Consider the following 18260-nt stretch of genomic DNA (forward strand, 5'->3'; position numbering starts at 1 on the left):
GTCGGGAAGTCGTGCGAGGCCTTGGACTGGGCCCGTTGAAGGGGCGTGCTGTAGCTGGCGGCGCCGCCGTCGGCGCGGACGGCGGTGCTGCTGAGGGCGCGGACGGCGGGCAGGCCGGCGGTCGCTGCGCGCTGGCACACGCGGGAAGCAGTCGTGAGAGCAGCCATTTTTTGTGGCGATTGGTGACCGGCGAAAGGCAAGGAAGTTGGTTTTTCGCAAGTCGAGACGACCAGAGGGGTGGCGCGGGCTTCAAAGTCGGGGATTGATTTCGGCTGTGAGGTCTTTTTCCTCCTTTGCGGGTGGTGGTGATGGTGACCTTTGCGTTTTGCCGAAAGTTTTGGGGCCTTGGTTTTTGCCTGCCTGAGGCGCCAAGTTGGTAACAGGGAATTTGGGCGACGCTGATTGGCTGGTGGAGCTGCCACCCGGACTCTCCCGCAAAAAGCTGGCCGCCTCGCAGCGAGTTGGACAACAAGCAAGCTCGGTTGGTGCTAACCTATAGCAGTGCAGTGCCCAACATGCGACAATTGCCATCGATGCGCAAGCTATCGGGCACATATTATCAAAGAGAATGATGAGTTTACACATCAAGGGTCATGTCCTTTTTTCTTCCTTTTTTCCAGCGAACCTCTGGGTTGTATCCGATCTATGGTTACGAGACGATCAATACTTCTGCTGCAGTAGATGGCTGAGGTCAAACAAACACGCAGACGGGCTGTCATTTGGCTGCACTTATGAGCGGAAACTATCTCCTTGCTAGGTGGTGCATATATTGTGGGCGCTTTGGACTGTCAAAAGTTCCTGTACGACTGCACATGCTGATCAAGCCGGAGAAGAAAAACGAGGGATCAAGACGGAGTAATTCCCGGATAGTAGCGACTCTATGCACTGGGATGCGGCGGGGGCTGAGGCGATCTATCCGGGCAAGCAAATCAGGGGGGGCTTCACTGAGACCGTCGATCTATACGGACGCAAGCTTCAGCGGGCGGTATCCCCTCTTTGAGGGTGAGCAAGTGCATGCAAGCCGGAGGCTTCTTCGTCACGTTCGACGTCAGGCGTCATGCCAGAAATACAGACGGTCGGCAGACTTTGGTTTGAGGGCGAGGGCGATAACGCAGTCGGACATTATCCGTCGTGACCTAAAAGATCGAGACGATGAAACTCCGGCTAACGCAAACAAGGCCCGTGTTGAGGCGGACTCGACTTCAACGGCAGAGGCGGCAGGCGGCAGCCTTTGTTCGGTCCATCTGAGTTTGCCACGTTTTTATTGTCCGCTATTGGCTGCCTTGACTTATAGCTACGGGCGCAGATCAGATGCCGTCTCTGATGGGAAAAGGGCGTTTGGCCGCTACTACATACATGTTCTCATGACCTTGTTTTCTTTTTTTGAGCTATCGCATCTCAAAAGCGTCGAGAGTAGGGGCATGTTCAGCACATGTAACGAGTTCCAGGCCTCCCGGAATCGGATCCAAGCAAGCAACCGAGACAAGCAACGCATGGGACAGCCTGCCTCGTCGACGCCCTACCATAGTGTAGAAAACAACAAAGGCAGTCGAGATGGCATCTTCAGCGAAGCTAAAACCAAACTGCAAAGTGTTTAGCGACAAGTGTCAGGTTCGATGCTTAGAAACTAATATTGGCTCAGTTGGGCACTGAATGGTCCCTCTGCTAAGACTCGGACATAGGCGTGGTAGTAGGGGGGGCTATCGGCCAGCCATCGTCAGGGATGGCCGTAGTAGGGACCTTTGCTCGAAGATACCAGGGCCGGTGTTCTCAGAGCGAGGCGGATCGACATGATCAATATACCACGGGTGGCCGCCTAAGCTCTCTTGAGTGGCTTGGAGGGTCGTAGGCCGGACATCGTCAAAGGCGTTGCGATGGGTTGCCGTCGAGGTCAAAGGCGACGAGGGAGATCATGGTGGGGGACAGGTGTTGATTGGGAGGTGTATCGAGTATCCTGTCGACGTTGGCCATGAATGGTGATGCAAAGGGGCATTCTGCGGAAGCGGTGGTGTCCAAGCATTATACGCCGCCATCGCTCAGCCTCCTATTTAGTGGCTGACCTAGTTGTTGGTTGTGGACGGTCGAGTCGAGGAAGGAAAGTTCGGAATCAATGGCGGGCAGGAAATGGGCGTTGCATAGAGAGAATCTGTCAACTTGCAGCCGGGTCTGGGAATTCGTTGGTCAGATCGACTCGGCAAGCAGGTTCGTTGGTTGTCAATATCTATGTACGGAGTATGTTTCAGTAACTTTACGTAGGTACCTGGCCGTCGATGGCGTCGGCCGCCCCTGCATAAGGGCCAACGCTGAACGGTTGCGCTACGGCTGCGCCACCGGCGCCACTGATGTTTGGAAACGGCAAACGGCGATTAACTACCTACATTTCTACTACTCTACTACATGTCCGACACTTGAATTGTCGCTACATTCCTGTATTATTCTTTGCCTGCGAAAGTCGGGAGCCATCAGAGGACGTGAAAATTGCAGCCAAAATACCTTCGTAAGTAGAAGGCTTTTTCTTCCCTGGGAATGGCGAGCGAGAGAAGGGGGCAAAGGGCGTGATTCTGGAGAACGAAGATGCATCAAGACGAGTTGTCTATCTTATTACTAACTAAAGATATGACATCGCGAGCGCTCACTGTTCTTCCCTGTTGGCAGCAAGTCTGGATGCCGACTCTGGACGGGCTCCTCCTTCTTCCCATCAACTCGTCAAGAGCAGCATGGCCTATTGCCGCATCATTCGTACATCCACATGTCCAAAGTAGCAAACCGCATGGTGACGCGGACTCGCCACAACTTTGCTCTTCCGTTCGGCTTGTGAAGAGGGACGGTATATATCAGCGCGGACTCTCGAGAGAATAAGTTCACCCGATTCCTGAGGCACTCGAGCAACCAACCAAACGTTGCCACCTGTTTATTGTCCACAATAAAACAATAACGCAGACTCAAGCATCCATATCCTGACTCCGACTACGAATAGATCGTCCTCTTTTGTTTCGTTGGGCTCTGCTGCAGGCGTCGCTTCGTCTGGGGCCTCGATGGCCACATGGGGACAACCAAAACCAACGCGCAGGGGAACAACCTCCGAGCTTCGATGAGCTTCGAGCCTTGCCGCTCCCCACGTCATGGATGCGGTGGCGGAATTCGCCAGGAACGTGGCAGATTAGTTTTTGGCTGATTGGGGTCGGATCTTCGCCTGAGCCGCGACCCATCACATGTGAAATAACAAAGCACGAAAAGCTTCAAAGCGACGTTTACCCCTCGCGCGGCCCCGTTCACATTACTCTTCAGACTCTTCATTGCTCCGCCATCCCGCTCACTGTTTGAGATGGCTGGGCCGCTCTCCACATTATCTCTCATTGCTGTCTTTTGACTCGCACGCAGCGCGCGCGCCTTGACATCAAAAAGTCAAAGTCAGTAATAAAAAGACACAATCACATGTGCGCCCCATAAAACCCCATTTGCATATTGATATGGCCCACGGTGTGCCCGTTCTTTTGCCACTACTAACAAGGTTAACCAAGTTAACTGGTCAACTAGCTAACAACCAGCACTCGAGTCGTTAGCGGCTCAGTCGGAGTCGCCAGGAGAAACTCTTTTACCTTACCCCTTCCCCGCATCCCTATTGGCCTTGGTACGGTTTCCCCGGCTCTCCGTTCCCAGAGCGGCGGCAGTAAGGCGCAGGGCCTCGCGCGGGGTGTGAGACCTGGTCCTCGGCTCTGTCGTAAACTAGGTGTAGTCAAGCCGGGCCGCCCTATATACAATGTTATTAAAAGGACCGACGTCCCTCCCACATGACTTGTAACTTTTGAATCTAGCACTGTTCCTGAACTTGTTTCTTATTGCCGGACAACAAAAACAGCCATAGCTGGACCATCAATCACCCACAGTCACAGACAAACCTCGCCACCATGGGGTTCGCTCAAGAGCACAACCCCCATGACATGACGTCCGACTGGCAGACCAAAGACCGGTCGACGTGGAACGGCTACCAAAAGTTCATCGACCTCGTCGACGTCTCGCCCGTCCTCCCCGGCAAGCCGCTGCCCGTCTTCCCCAAGACGGCCAAGATGCCCTTCATGGCGCAATGGTCGCAGCACCTCTTCATCATCATCTACGCCGCCATCCCGCTGCTGCTTCACCAGGCCTACGTCTCCTACACGGGCCAGCCCCTCGGCCGGCTCGCGCTCCTCTTCCTCTACAACACGGCCTACGTTATGACGGCCGTCCGCGAGGTTCGCATGCTGCGCAGGCTCACCTACACCTTTGGCTGCCTCGACGGCGACGTCGCCGACCGCGACGGCATCCCCAACACGGGCGCTGGCAAGATGATCGGCGAGATGCACAAGACGGCCGGCTTCCGCCTCATCATGGCCACCTGGATCGCCTACGAGCCGGGCCTGTCCCCGCTCGCCTTCTTCAGCAAGCCCGCCGCCATTCTTGCGCCGCTCGTCCTCAAGCTGGCCCTCTACGGCCCGGTCCTCGACCTTTTCTTTTACACCTACCACCGCGCCTGCCACGAGGTGCCCTGGCTGTGGAAGTACCACCGCACCCACCACCTGAACAAACACCCCACGGCGCTGCACTCGGGCTTCGCCGACGACGAGCAGGAGATTATCGAAATCGTCATCGTGCCCTTCCTGACCTACGCCACCCTCTGGGCCATCGGCCTCAAGCTCAACTTTTACGAGTGGTGGATCTGCTTCGAGTATGTCACCTACTCGGAGATCTTTGGCCACAGCGGCCTCCGCGTCTTTGGCACCGTGCCCTCGCCCATCACGCCCGTGCTCTCGTTCTTTGGCATGGAGCTGCTGCTCGAGGACCATGACCTGCACCACCGCCGCGGCTGGAAGAAGAGCTTCAACTACGGAAAGCAGACACGGGTGTGGGACCGCATCTTTGGTACCTGCGCTGACCGCATCGAGGCCAAGCCCGATAATGTGGACTTTTCCAAGACGGCTCACATGCCACTGTTCTAAATACTCCAGTGGGAGGGACCGATGTGAATAAAATTAATGACAATAGATGTCTGATTTAGCGATACCAGAATACATTTAGATAGAGAAATTTAGAGCTTTACCGATTAATTTTTCGATATCTCGTCATCGTGAGAGACCATTTTTTGTGAGCCCCAATCTGCCCTCACCTCTTTGCATGTAGCAATTTACCACGAAGCCTCGCCGAACTGTAGCTCTGGCGCGTGTCGGAATAAAGAAATAAATGTTTGATACTCCAAAGTAAACAGTTTGTTTCTGATTAGATTTGAAACGTCAATGTAAACAGAGGTTGTTATTTTGCCGTCTTCACGTGACCCTGTTCCGTCAAGCGGCCGCCGCCCACCTTGTCAAACAGATCACGGCCAAGAACCAGGGAGCCACCAGTCAAAGTCCCCTTTACGTACGCCTCCGCCATCCTCGTCTCTCTTTCTCTGGCCCACGAGCAGCAGCGCCAACGACGTGCCTCGCTCCCATCCTCGACACTTCACATGATGGGACTGCTGCCAGCGCCATGATCCCCGGGCGCAGCAACGACGGGCACACCTCCTCCCTCCTCCCCCCCTCGCCCTACCACCCGATCCTCGCCCCCGGCGACGCACGCAGCGGCATCCTCCCCGTCATCCCGCCCGACAGCGACGACTTTCCGAGCCGGGCTCCGCGCAGCAACGCCGCGACCGCGGCGTCGGCCGCCAGCGTGCGGGCCCTGAGCGCGCAGCTGGTCGCCTTTTACTTTCGCGCGCCAGCCAAGGCTTTTTTCCGGACCCGCGTCGACTACCTCGCCTACGCGCGGACGATTCACAATGCGCACACAGACGCTGTCCTGCTGCGCGCCGCGGCGACCGCCGCCGGCGCGGCATCTGGCCGCCGGTCGCGGTGGCGCGCGCTCCTCCACCAGTCGTGGCTCTGGGCGCGCAGCACCACGCCCGGCGTGCTCACGTCGGCCGTCCGGCACGAGGGCTGGTCCATCCTCCCACACCAGATCCTGCCGCCGCTCATCGCCAACGTCGGCGTCGGCGCCGTGCTCTACACGAGCTACCTGCACATCCTCGGCCGCCTGCACGAGGGCAGCGGCCGCGCCACCGCGCGCGTGTACCCGCCCCCGCCGCCCACCAGCACATTTACCGCCGGCCTGCTCGCCGGCGCGCTGCAGAGCGTCGTCGCCGCACCGCTCGACGCCCTGCAGGCCCGCTACGACCACAAGGACCTGATGCGCGGCGACGGCAGGCCGCAGAGCATGTGGAGCTTCGGCGCCGAGAAGCTGCGCGAGATTGGCCTGCGCGGCGTCTTTGCCGGCTGGGGCCTGTCGCTCGCCAAGGACGGCCTCGGCTCCGCCGTCTTCTTCAGCGTCTTTGAGTACGTCAAGGCCCAGGGCTACTACCGCTTCGTGACGTGGTACTACGGCGGCCTCGGAAAGGACACTGTCGACCTGCTCGCCACAAGGCGGCCGGTGGGCACTGCCGCCGCCGCCGCCGACGACGACGACAGCGTGGCCGCAACCACCATTATCCGGCCGCACTACGCCATCGAGCCCATGTTCCTTCTCGCCGCGGGCATCAGCGCCTCGTTCACGCAGCAGCTGCTGCTGCACCCGCTCACGCACTTTCAAGTCAAGCACTGGGACCACCTCGAGGACCTCGACGCCAAGGTGCAGCGGTACCGCGCGTCCGCAGCTGCGCACCCGGAGAAGGCGGTCCCGCGCTTCCGCATGATGCGCGCGTACTACCGGGCGTACCAGGAGACGCTGGCCGGCTGCGCCGCCGAGGCCACCGCCGACGGCGTGTCGCTGAGCCGCTGGCTGTACCGCGGCTTCTGGTGGAACGCGATCCGCCAGGTGCCCAGCACAAGCGCGGGCCTCATCATCTTTGAGTTGATTCGCAGGAAATACGGCTTTGGCGCCGACGAAGTGCGCATCACAAAGGACGGGTACGACATCCAGCTGCATTAGCGAGCGCCGGCATGGGGCAAAGATGGAGTGTAGAGGTGCTGCATTATAGAAACAGGGCAAGATGATTGTCTTGAATGCCCCCCATTTTACAAGAATATAGCGTGAATAGATGAATGAATAGACCAGTGCATTTTCTGCCATGACGTACTGTCGAATCTGCCATGTCAGGTCCGGTGCATGGTATCATCGGGGTGGAGCCGACATACTCCGCGCAGCCGACGGACCTTGTACCCAGCTCACTGCTTTCTCATCCATTATCCATCTCTTCCTTAATCCTCTTCTCAAGCGCAAGTACCAAGCACGCCGCCATGAAGCTTACACTCCTCACGGCGCTGGCGACCGCTACGCCGCTCTGCGCCGCCACACTCACGCCCAACTACCAGTACCTCCCTCCTCTCCGTGAGCAATCGGCTCTTCAAGAGAAATGGTACGCCGAGCGCCGCGCCACGATTCCCGCCCTTCTCCAGAAGCACGGCGTCGATGCCTGGCTGGTACGCCGCTTTCCCCCCTTCCATCTCTCTCCTCAACCAAGCTCACCCCTCCCCCGCGCGCACATCTAGATTAGCCAGCGCGAGTACGCCGAAGACACCGTCTTCTGGTCCCTCACACCGTCCTTTTCGGCGCGTCGCCGGACGACCATGCTCTTCCTCGCGCCGTCGGCCGCGGACCCGTCGCTGGCCACGGCGCACACCTTTGTCGACAACACGGCGCGGCTGTGGGACGACGTGCGCGCGGTGCTCGCGCAGCGGGACCCGGCGCGCATCGCCGTCAACGCGCCACCCCGAGATTGCGTTCGCGTCGGGCCTGCACGCGGGGGAGCTGGCGGCGGCGCGGCGCGGGCTCGGCGGCGTGTGGGCGGAGCGCTTCGTCGGCGAGGCGGCGCCGATGCTGGCCGTCGAGTACATTGGCACGCAAATCGCCGCGCGGCTGCCGTGGTACCGCCGCATGCAGGAGACGGCGTGGGCCATCATCGCCGAGGGCTTCAGCGAGCGCGTCATCACCCCGGGGCAGACGACGGCCCGGGACGTCGAGTGGTGGATGCGCGACAAGATCCAGAGCCTCAACTACACGACCTGGTTTCACCCGAGCGTCACCATCATCAAGCCGGACACGCCCTGGGGCGCGGCCGCCTCGGAGGAGGAGGACGAGGAGGAGGACGAGGAGGACACGCCGATTGCGCACGGCGACCTGCTGCATGTCGACTTTGGCGTCTCGGCGCTCGGCATGCACACGGACACGCAGCACCTCGCGTACGTGCTCCGCCCCGGCCAGACGTCACACGACGACGTGCCGCGCGGCTTCCGCGAGGGCCTCGGCAAAGGCAACCGCCTGCAGGACATGACGCGGCGGCACATGCGGCCGGGGCGCACGGGCAACGAGATCCTGGCTGCCATCCGCCACGAAATGGCCGACGAGGGCTTGGAGGGCAAGATTTACTGCCACGCGATTGGCGACTGGGGTCTTTCTGCTGGTACAGTGATTGGTGCGTCCCGTCTTTTTTCTGTTTTCTTCTTTTCTTTACCAAGAAGAAAAAAAAAATGACTCACTGCAAATAGGCATGACAAACTTGCAGGACCAGGTCCCCATCCTCGGCGACCTCCCGCTGCTGGCCAACACCTGGTACAGCGTCGAACTGCGCGCCGACCACTTCGTGCCCGAGTTCAACGCCACGTTTAGCTTCCCGCTCGAAGAAGACGTCTACTGGAGCCCCGAGGGCGGCTTCGAATGGGTCTATGGGCGCCAGGAGCGTCTTCACCTCATCCGGCCCGCTGGGCATGCGTCCAAGCAACAAGGGTCGTCTCCAGAGTTGTAAAAGCAAAATTCCCTCTTCCTGTCAAGTACAAAGGGCAGACGCTTGGGAGGACAGAAGCAAGAGCATGGTTTAGTGACATTGTATTCACGTTGCTGTCCAACTTAGTTCCGCTCTCTGGCAAGCCACCACCACCACATCGCTCTAACACGGCAAGTATAAAAACTAAGACTAGAAGATAGCAGATTCAACCACGGCAACAAAACAAACCAAGGGGACCAATGCTGCGCAGAGTAAAATAAAGAGGAACCAAACACAGACAAGAATAGTAGATAACATAAAAAGATTTCGGAAAAATCATCCTCAACTCCTGCAATTCTTACAAGTTATCAAGGAGAAGGAGGGAGAGCAACGCTACTTGCGCCCATCCCTTACCCTCTCAACATTTCCACCTCTTCGCTTGACACGAAAAGAGTATCAACCACACCAATAACCACCCTCGCCTTTCCTTGCCCTTTCCGTCCCACCCTTGTCCGTGGCCGTCCGGTAAAACTCCAGTTTAGAGACCCAAAAAACAAGACCAAACTATTCGACGTAGATTGGATGTCATCAATATAAAATCTTTTCCCGCTGGCGCAAAGAGACTGCCGCTGTGTTCCTTGTCCAAGAGCGAAGAGTAACCGCTAGCTTTCAAAATCCGCTAAAAGAATCCCATTCCTCCGTTTTAAGTGCGGCGTGAACTACTGATGCTGTGCTCACGATCTTGGTTGCTCTGCTTCTTCTCCTTACGGCCCTTGATGACGAAGTCGGCCATAATTTGAATGTGGTCAGCAGGGAACCACCAGTTGGGAAACGCCGGGATCCGTTTGAGATCTGCGTTGTCCATAGCACCCAGGACTTCAACAACCTCTAGCGTGTTGGTCGAGTACCAAATGTAATCAATGACACCGGAGAATCCAGGTGTGTAATTGGTGAATGGCATCTCGTCGGCAGTTCCTCGTGTCGCGGCGTACGAGTCACGCAGGCTAAATGGATGTTCGATACCGTCGCTAGTGTAGCTTCCGTATTGGTGATCGCGCAGTTCTGGATGGTCGGGAGACACGCGTCCCTTGGACATGAGCTCAAAGACGGACGAATCTTCTGTAGAGTTGAAATCGCCGCATACGACAAGAGGAATCTCAGTATTGCAGCGATATTCTTGGCTTGGACCGGGCTCTGGCTGTGGGGGCAGAGGTTCGCTACCCTCCTCGCCAGGCGCGATAATTAACCTCTTGTCCTTGACAGGTGCCCAACTAGAATACTTTTCGGCCATTTTCGTAATCTGCTCCATAAGTATACCAGTCTGCACAAGCTTGACATCAGCCAGTGTCGTTTCCCAGGTAAGGTGAACGTTGACAAGAATGATGCGGGCACCAGTCTCGCGAGATTCGAAAAAGGTAATGAGAGCTATGTTGTCTTTGGGCATGACTCGGTTGAACACGTCGTGTCCCTTCATCATGTCGGCCCGGTTGATGGCAATGCCGGCAAACTCGATAACTTGCTTGTCGAGTACCACATACTTGCTCTGCTTGTAGAAGATGGCGCAGCCATCAACTTGTTGGGCCTCCTTCTCGGCCATGGTCCTCGCTCGCGACTTGGGCCAGTATATACCCCGATAGTCGTTTTGCGCCAGTTGAGGACTCAGTTCGTCTCGGAAAGCTTCACCAGATACTTCTTGCAGAGCCACAAAGTCGGCATCGCGGTAGCGGACTTCCTTCAAGATGCATTCCAGGCGGTAGTCCCACTTCAGAGCTTTGCTCGGCGTATACCCGTAGATCTGAGATGTCGCATACTTGTCGCAGAGAATGTTCCAAGAGAAAATTTTGACTCGCTCGAGGCTGGGAGAAACATCCTCCTGGAGCACAATTGGCTTGCGCGGTTCGGGTTCCGGGGGTACTAACAACAACTTAGCATCAAGTCATCACATAATGTCGTTGGAGCATACCTGGTGCATTTTCTCTGAAGGCGTTGATGAGGCTTTTCGTGCCCTTTTCCATGATCTCTTGTTTGAGACCGGGTTCTAGAGGGTTGCCCTCAATTCCTAACACGTCCAGCGAGTGTAGAGCTCCCAGTTCGAACGGTAGCTCTTGAATATTGTTGTTGAATAACAAAAGTTGCTTCAGAAACGTGCACATGCCCAGCTCCGGTGGGAGTTCGGTTAACTGGTTGTACGACACGTCCAAGTGTTTCAGTTGACGGAGATCGCCAATTTGTTTCGGCAGCCTAGAGAGCTTGTTCGAGGCGATGTAGAGCTCACTCAAAAACTGGTAGCGGAATAGCTCCGGGGCGAGATTGCGCAGCCCTTGGCCGCTCATATCCATGTTGTGCCAGTCCTGTCGGTTCTTCTCTATACTGGCGTCCCATGGTCGTCTTCTATCGCCGTCGTTTTCGCCGTCGGCTTGTGCCTTGCCGCTAGACGGCGGCGGGCCACCAATCCCCTTGTTTTCGGAAGCCTTGAGTCGTGCGTAGTAATGGGGTTGTTGCTGGTCCGTCATAGCAGAGTGTGCACGTTCGGAGTCCTTGTGCAGACGCAGCTGCTCAACCCACATTTCGTTCTGAGGCACAGGGCCTGCACGAGACGCGGAGTGTCCGTTTTGAAGACCAGAGTTGAACTGGGCCGAGGAAGAGAGGATACCGGAGGAGAAAGCGGAGTGATGCCCCAGGCCGTTAGAGGCTGGTAGGTGGTCGTGCTGCAGGCCTTGGTGATGCTGGGCCTGTGAAGGATGTTGGTGCTGCGCATGCTGGTAGTTGTAGATCATACTAGGCATCCCTCTGCCAGCACCATTCAGCCGGGCGCTATGGCCCTGCTGATGATTCTGGGAGTACATGCCGATGCCGATGACAAGCTGGTAGGTGTGAAATCGATACGCTGGTTAAAGTAAAATCAGTCCTGGCGCGAGTGCTGTGTGCAAAGTTGTTGCACGACAGGCTAGGACTCGTGTATTTTTTGTAGTTTCGAAAAGGTTAGCCTGAAGTCGGCAACCATTGGTCGCTGGAGACACGTGGCGAGACGTTTACGAGGTCGACGGTGGGCGATACGTGATGCTTGGCGGCTGATAAGGAGAGGCGGACGATGAAGCTCGCATTTGCGCATGGGCTTGTGTCGATGAGAAGCTACGCGTAGGGGAAGACGTACGACAAAGCTTCCAGCTAAGCGCCGACGGACGAAGAGTCACTGGCGAGTAGAAAGGGTGCCTTGCGAGAGTTGTGGTGTCGGCGCGCAGTCGCCGTGACGCGGGAGCGGAAAAAGCGTCGTCGTTCGTGAGAGGAGCGGGAAGTGCAGAAAGACGAGAGTCTAGATCGGCATAGCTGCGGGCTACAGTCGCAAGAATCGGGGGCGCCGGGGCGGGCGGGTGGTCTCTATTAAAAGGGAGGGCGAGGTTAGTTTCCGCAGGAAGAGGCTGGATGTTGCACTGGGGGGGCAGGACGGGAATGGGGGAGTACAAGCGGGAAGGCGGGAAAGGAAATGAGCCAACGCACAGCTAATGAATGTTTGCGGCGGCTCTCAATTGTCGCTGGGGCGAGCGGCGGAGTGCGGCGCAGAAGAATGATAACGAATATCGAGGTCTAGTCAATGATTTGCGTCGTGTCGTGCCTCCCAGCCGACTAGATATCAGAGCGTCAAACTGCGTTGGATTGGAGCGACTAGGGATGCGCGGTCACGTGCTTTGTGCTGCTCCACAACTTAGCCAAACCGGCGAATCAAGTCACGTGGAACCGTGGTACTCATTGAGAGCGCATGGGAGAGTTGATTTTAAATCGTGAGACGGGTTTCACAATGATTGTTGGAATTTTGTGAAGAGCAGGAATGAAATGGTGTCGAGTTGAGAAAGCTGGAGTGTGCATTACTAGGGGCGGTGCTCAAGATGTTGTGATCTACCAAGTATGCACCAGGTAGATCACTGCACCACCGTCGTGACGCCACCACTGAACCATTGTCCTACCAAAAAGTTTCGATTTTGGCCATGAAAATTCCTAATCTGGCTCACTCTGCTGCCATGATACGAATAATAGGGCACCGTATCTCAGTGAAATAGATGACTCTGTGTGATGCGTGTGGTTACAGGGTAACACGTCGTGTCATGGTGGCCTCAACAAAGGAAATTTGTTCAGAAGAAGCTAAAGAACAGACAGGAACAGTGCGGTCAAGCCAGGGAAGACTTTACATGCTCGATGGTGGGACTGTATGCGATGCATTGCACGTTCCTTGACTAGTATACTACGCTGTGGCAAGCAGTTGTCAAGACACCTCGTACCGTGGGAGAGCAGAGATCACCATCTTCAAAGTCCGATGTACGGTTTTGAGAGCCGAGTTCGGTGGTACTGATGATAGCGATTAATTCTGGGTGCCTGTGTTACAACGAAGTATGCCATTGCATTGGGCTACCCATGGCCACAAACTAAACAACGTGGTGCCGCTAATTGTAGATAGCGGGATATGGATAATATAGTGATCGTTATGAGAAGAGATATTCAAAGAGAATAAATAGTATTTGGCAAGGAGGAAACTCTTCTCCATGAAGACGAGACATATCAGACGAATGTCCAAAATCTGGGTCGCCACTTTAGGCCTCCTGCATATTGCATGACGTGTGCCAAACTTTCGCGATACCAAGTTCCGTACCTAACATGACATGCATAGTGCTCGCTGCCTGCCTGTACTGTACCCTTGGGTCTGAGAGGCACAACAAGGGCCTGGAACCATTCGACTATGCCCCCAAGCCATAAAGTCCTTTTTCTTTCCGTCCATTCGCCCAGGTTGGTTTCTTAGACACCAAACCTGCCATGTTCTTGTGCATCCCAGGCAGGCGCGCGAGGAAAGCGTGCAGCCAGGATACCAATAATTCGGTGGGGTAATTTCCCGGACGAGGCTGGCCGAGAAATGCAACGAATCGGATGACGCCGCGATAGCTGAGCGGAAGCAAATGCCTTGGTTTGTGACAAATGTCAGACGTGCATGATCCCGACGGCGGTTTACGACGTGCATCCTCAAGGGGGCGCATACGGTATCATGGCATATTCTGTGCTAGGCAGCAGCTAAACAGGACAAGACGGAGAAACGATCGATGGATGACAGGAACGACTATGGAGTGCTGCCCAGCAGATAGATGAGCATCATCCCTACAATCTGCCATTCCTCGTTACCATTTCCGTCAGCAGCCGCTAGAGCAGGATATCGGGGCACGAGAGAGGAAGTTATGACGGACATTGCAAGTGTTGTAGGGACACAGCACAAGCGGCGGTTAATAAAGCCTGTTCAACGGAACACGAGAGGTGACAGCTCCGTAATCACTCTTTTACTTCTGCTCTTGATGTACTGTCAATCAATCTTCATCACCTGGCTAGCCACTGGTGAAAATCCACCATTTACGTGGCTGCTCTGCACGTTCGCGTACAGGTGCGTGGCAGTATCCCGTCCAGGCGGAAGGTCGGACCTGCACGTCCCCGAAGGACTCACGCCGCTGCCACAATATCACAGAGATACAGAAGTTCTGCGGGTTTCAGCTAATGCGCAGAACAATCCTTCGGAACCGCGAGCCTTCCAATACCTGAAAGGACGCCTCCGCGTGCCTCGGAGTCTTACTGAATGCATATTCGGAGGAGGAGGAGTATAGCACGCGACCTCGATTTTCACAGAGAAGGGGCATGGTGGAAGCAGCGAGGGCGCGTACCCAGGTATAAAAGCAGGCCATAGGCCCTTTTGAATGGCTGCTGATGACCTGCTCAGTTCACCTACGCTTTTCGAGTTATACTCACTCTATACTTCCTGCACATCGGAAATTGAGCAGTCCATCCAGCATGAAGGTTAACTTCTTGACTCTTGCCGCCATGGCACTCGCCAATATCCCTGGCGCGGCCGCAGCCCCCGCAGACGCGCCTATGGGGATCGAGATCACAGAGCGCGATGGAGTGACTTTGATTCGTGAAGTGGTATGTTCGAAGCCCCAGCTCCGGCCTGCGCATAATAAGCGATCAATGGTGCCTCAACGATTTAACCGGCTGCGTAGCCTCATGGGCGCCTCGGTGTCGACAAGAGATGCAGGCAGTGTGTCCATCTCGGTAACCGCTGCACCATTGGCGATGGAAGCTGCTATGCATCTGAACACGGAAGCTGCACTTGGTGCGGCAACCACTGCAAGTCCAATCTGCATCCCTAACGGAGAGAGTTGTGTGAAGTGGTGTCTCTAGGTAGACACATGGCGAACCAGAGCTTGGCTAGGGATAGCAAATGGGGTGCCTGCAGCTGCGGAGAGACGGCAGTGGAAGGGGCAATGATGTTATGCACTCGATACTAGGCTGCGTTTGAAAGAGGAAAATGGCTATCAAACGCTAACCTGTTGATTAATACAAATGCATCCCTCTGTATCGTAACGATTCTCGATAGTTAGACTGAGTGTACCTTGCATCGCAAGGAGACAAATGTCTTTTGTAGAGTCGCTTACCAAACTTGTAACGTATATATGTGACGAGAACTTTGAGAAGAGAAAATTTCCTCATTCTGCTCTGGTGCTGAACACTGTCAAAGAGCCAGCGGAGCATTCCCGTACATTCATCCTCTGTCGGCCGATAGTCCATGAACCCAGCCGACGGACCATCCTGACTGGTCCGTGGTGTATTCGATCTTTGTAAATGTGTCCCCTTGTCCCCCCACAGCCTCCCCTCTTGTACCGGTCCTTGTCCCGATATTCCTCTGCACTCATCCACGCGTGGTAGAAGCTGGCCATCTTGTTGGAACTGTCCGACGGTTGCAAAGCAGCTGTTACAGTGCCACGCATCATTTTGAAGCACTCCCCTTTCCTGTCCACGGAGCGGCACCAAGCCGCCGTCCCCGTTGCGCAGGCTCGTGGGCGAGAGGGTGCGCCAACCCTGATAGTACGTCGCTTGGGGGTTGTGGCCATTCCGGTCCAGTGTGTAGGAACTTGAAGGAGTAGTAGTAGAACGTGGGCGGAAGTGTGAGACCCCGCGGGTAGTTGCAAGACTGAAGAACAAGGAGAGATTGCGGACGAGGGATCTCGTCGATGTCAGCTACAACGATGACGTCGCCTTGCATAGGAGCGAGCTCTTGCCCGTCGAGTCTGCGCACAACCTGCTCGTATGTGGCATCACGTTGTAGGTCCTCGTAGTCACACGTCTGACGGGGGTGGAATGTGGCAGGGAATATCAGCTGTAGGCTGCATGCCGCTGACTGCGATCCGATGTGGCCTTGAGAAAGTCCGAGGGCGACATTGGCGTGTTTGTAATTTTGTGAAAGTCGTGTCGGCGAGATTTGCAAAAGAGGCACCAGAGGAATTCAGAAAATCCTGAACCAAGGATGAATCTGGTAAATGCCCTGCTTCTTATTTGTGGACTTAATATGTGTCTGCTGGTGTATTCAGCGAGCCAGACGACAGGCCTTCGATGAGATGAGCTTAGCGGTTGTGATGGCAGTGATTGATTGGAACAATAAGTGCAGCGGCGGTAGACAATTAATCCAGGTCTTGCCTGTAATTGAAGCATGTGAGTACTGCATGGAAAAGTGGCCAAGCGAAAGGCATCACTGGTCACGTCGTAGGTATTGGGCGGCGAATTGATGGCCATCATTGGTAGCTTTTAGCCATCGTTTCCAACGTACAACAGCGAGGTTGATACCGTTGATATAGTCGTATTGCAGATTAGACTGTGAAGAGGGTGAGAAGAGCCCGCCGCTTTGGCGCTTTCATCTTGGCGAGCAAATTTGATTCTCATGAATGGTCGTAGGTCAGCCCTGTCACGGTTGCGCGGCACCATCAGCTTGGCAGGTCCAGATCAGCCTGCACAAAATAGTTATTGGGCGACAAATGAAGGGCTTATTAGCCGAGGGCCTCATTGCGGGTGTCGTGCTGCGTCGTGCTGCGTCGTGCTGCGTCGTGCTGTGGCGTACACCAGCCAATCTCCACCAGCCCAAATAGGAATGTCGTTAGATGTTGGCAATCCTCAACTTACCATACTGGACCACGGAGCTGAGATGTTGGGGCGATAACCAAGCTAGGACGAAGGATTGATGAGAGAAAGATGATCAGCGCCGTGCTAAGTAGACTGCTGCGCCGCGAGGGCTGGGGACGGGACGCAGCCCGATAAGCGTGTACGGGCACCAGACGGACAAAGGCCGAGATACGGTCAACAATTGGAGATGCAGCCGCGGCAAAATCCGGGGTTCTGGGCAGATATAATTAGCCAGGGCCTGCTCAAGGGTCATCGATTAACCATGGCGGAGAAGGGGCTCTTGGACACTGCCCCGGCCACAGAAAGCACATTGCGGGTGCCAATTTATGCTGTACAAGATGCTAATGCAGGCCATGGCTGGCAGGATTGGTCAAGGATTCGGCGTCGGGCTTTTGGGATGACACATGCATCGACTGTCGTGCGACGTCGCAACGGACGAGCTCGTGGCGTTGGGCAGGCGTTGTCAGTAACTGTAACTAGTTACGAGTGCTTGGGGGGATCCCGTTTTGTGGTGCTGGACGATCAAGGGCGGGTCGAGCCGCGATACTGCGAATATTTCTGGTTGCTTGGAGGGTTTGTGGGAGGTTACAGACTGTCACGAGCCAGACTTGTCGCACGCGCTTGGTGACGGGCTGGTCCAGATTGCTGATAATAATAGGACACCAGCGGAGTTGAAGAAATGTCCGAGAGGCATGACAGCCCGCTGGTTGGAAGTGTGCATGAGGTGATTGTTGAGAGGGGGGCCAGTTGATGATGAAAAGAGCCAAACAAGTTGTCCCCAGCAAGCCTCGTTATCTTGGGCAGGTGTTTAGCGGCCAGCTTCAAAGTCGTGTGCCCACCAAGCTGATGCCAGCATGGTGGCGAGCAGCCTAGTTCGTCGTTCCCCGCGTTATCCCGCACGCCGCGAGGATGGAGGAGAGAAAGTGGAAGTGGAAGTGGAAGTGAAAGTGGGCGAAAAATAACAATATTAATAGCAAGTGCCTGGTCACACTCTTTTTGGGGGGATGATTGTGTCTGTCGACTTCCGTTGGCCGTTGGCAGTCCCCTCCGTTTGTCGCGCATAGGCTCATTCGCCGCTCCTACATCAGCAATCTGCACACTCAGTTTGCTATTTTTAATCTATTTGATCGCATACCGGCCACCGTGCACGCATACATATATACGCGACACATCATTGCCCAAAGCCCGAGGCTACTGCAACTCCTTCCTGCTGGACCCTGGTCTGGTTTTCACCCCTCGGGCGGGTGTCTGTGCGAGAGGTTTGCTTTTGGATCTCGCCGACCACACGCCTCCCTTCGGCGAGAATGTTTCAGTAACTAGGGCTAGGAATGGTGTGCGAAAACAAGTCACCAGGTTCTCCTTTGCTCTTCAAGCGCTTGCACAAGCTAGAGGGAACAAAAGACAAAAGGCGACATCTGGTCGCTACGCTGTGGCAGACGTGGCAGACGATTTAACACCAACAAACCAACCCAAAGACCTGAAACAGTGTTTTTGACGACATTTCTTGAGAGATCCGTCTTGCTAAACTCTCTTTGTTTGCCTGCCAGGAAGCCTACCGCATGCTTGGGTC

General features: G+C 55.6%; 6 protein-coding genes across 6 annotated transcripts; 4 read left to right on the forward strand and 2 right to left on the reverse strand.

The window, feature by feature from the left end:
* Window positions 1-3908: 3908 nt before the first annotated feature.
* Window positions 3909-4976, forward strand: CCM_00898 (Fatty acid hydroxylase; the record flags this gene model as incomplete). The annotated part of the gene is made up of 1 exon (XM_006666057.1): window positions 3909-4976. One exon carries the CDS (start codon window positions 3909-3911, stop codon window positions 4974-4976), a length of 1068 nt encoding a protein of 355 aa, XP_006666120.1.
* Window positions 4977-5505: 529 nt separating this feature from the next.
* CCM_00899 (mitochondrial carrier protein, putative) lies at window positions 5506-6939 on the forward strand (the record flags this gene model as incomplete). The annotated part of the gene is made up of 1 exon (XM_006666058.1): window positions 5506-6939. The coding sequence occupies one exon, from the start codon at window positions 5506-5508 to the stop codon at window positions 6937-6939; it is 1434 nt and encodes a 477-aa protein (XP_006666121.1).
* Window positions 6940-7247: 308 nt separating this feature from the next.
* Window positions 7248-8752, forward strand: CCM_00900 (Xaa-Pro aminopeptidase family enzyme; the record flags this gene model as incomplete). The annotated part of the gene is made up of 4 exons (XM_006666059.1): window positions 7248-7430; window positions 7509-7838; window positions 7891-8422; window positions 8496-8752. The coding sequence occupies 4 exons, from the start codon at window positions 7248-7250 to the stop codon at window positions 8750-8752; spliced, it is 1302 nt and encodes a 433-aa protein (XP_006666122.1).
* A 661-nt stretch (window positions 8753-9413) lies between these two features.
* CCM_00901 (Endonuclease/exonuclease/phosphatase) lies at window positions 9414-12458 on the reverse strand (the record flags this gene model as incomplete). The annotated part of the gene is made up of 4 exons (XM_006666060.1): window positions 9414-10624; window positions 10674-11597; window positions 11865-12088; window positions 12424-12458. 4 exons carry the CDS (start codon window positions 12456-12458, stop codon window positions 9414-9416), a joined length of 2394 nt encoding a protein of 797 aa, XP_006666123.1.
* Window positions 12459-14527: 2069 nt separating this feature from the next.
* On the forward strand, window positions 14528-14886 carry CCM_00902 (uncharacterized protein; the record flags this gene model as incomplete). The annotated part of the gene is made up of 2 exons (XM_006666061.1): window positions 14528-14659; window positions 14737-14886. The coding sequence occupies 2 exons, from the start codon at window positions 14528-14530 to the stop codon at window positions 14884-14886; spliced, it is 282 nt and encodes a 93-aa protein (XP_006666124.1).
* A 617-nt stretch (window positions 14887-15503) lies between these two features.
* On the reverse strand, window positions 15504-17546 carry CCM_00903 (glycosyl transferase family 17 protein; the record flags this gene model as incomplete). The annotated part of the gene is made up of 3 exons (XM_006666062.1): window positions 15504-15931; window positions 16691-16707; window positions 17530-17546. The coding sequence occupies 3 exons, from the start codon at window positions 17544-17546 to the stop codon at window positions 15504-15506; spliced, it is 462 nt and encodes a 153-aa protein (XP_006666125.1).
* Between the last annotated feature and the right edge of the window lie 714 nt (window positions 17547-18260).

Source organism: Cordyceps militaris, assembly GCF_000225605.1.
Source record: "Cordyceps militaris CM01 unplaced genomic scaffold CCM_S00001, whole genome shotgun sequence".
Taxonomy (NCBI): domain Eukaryota; kingdom Fungi; phylum Ascomycota; class Sordariomycetes; order Hypocreales; family Cordycipitaceae; genus Cordyceps; species Cordyceps militaris.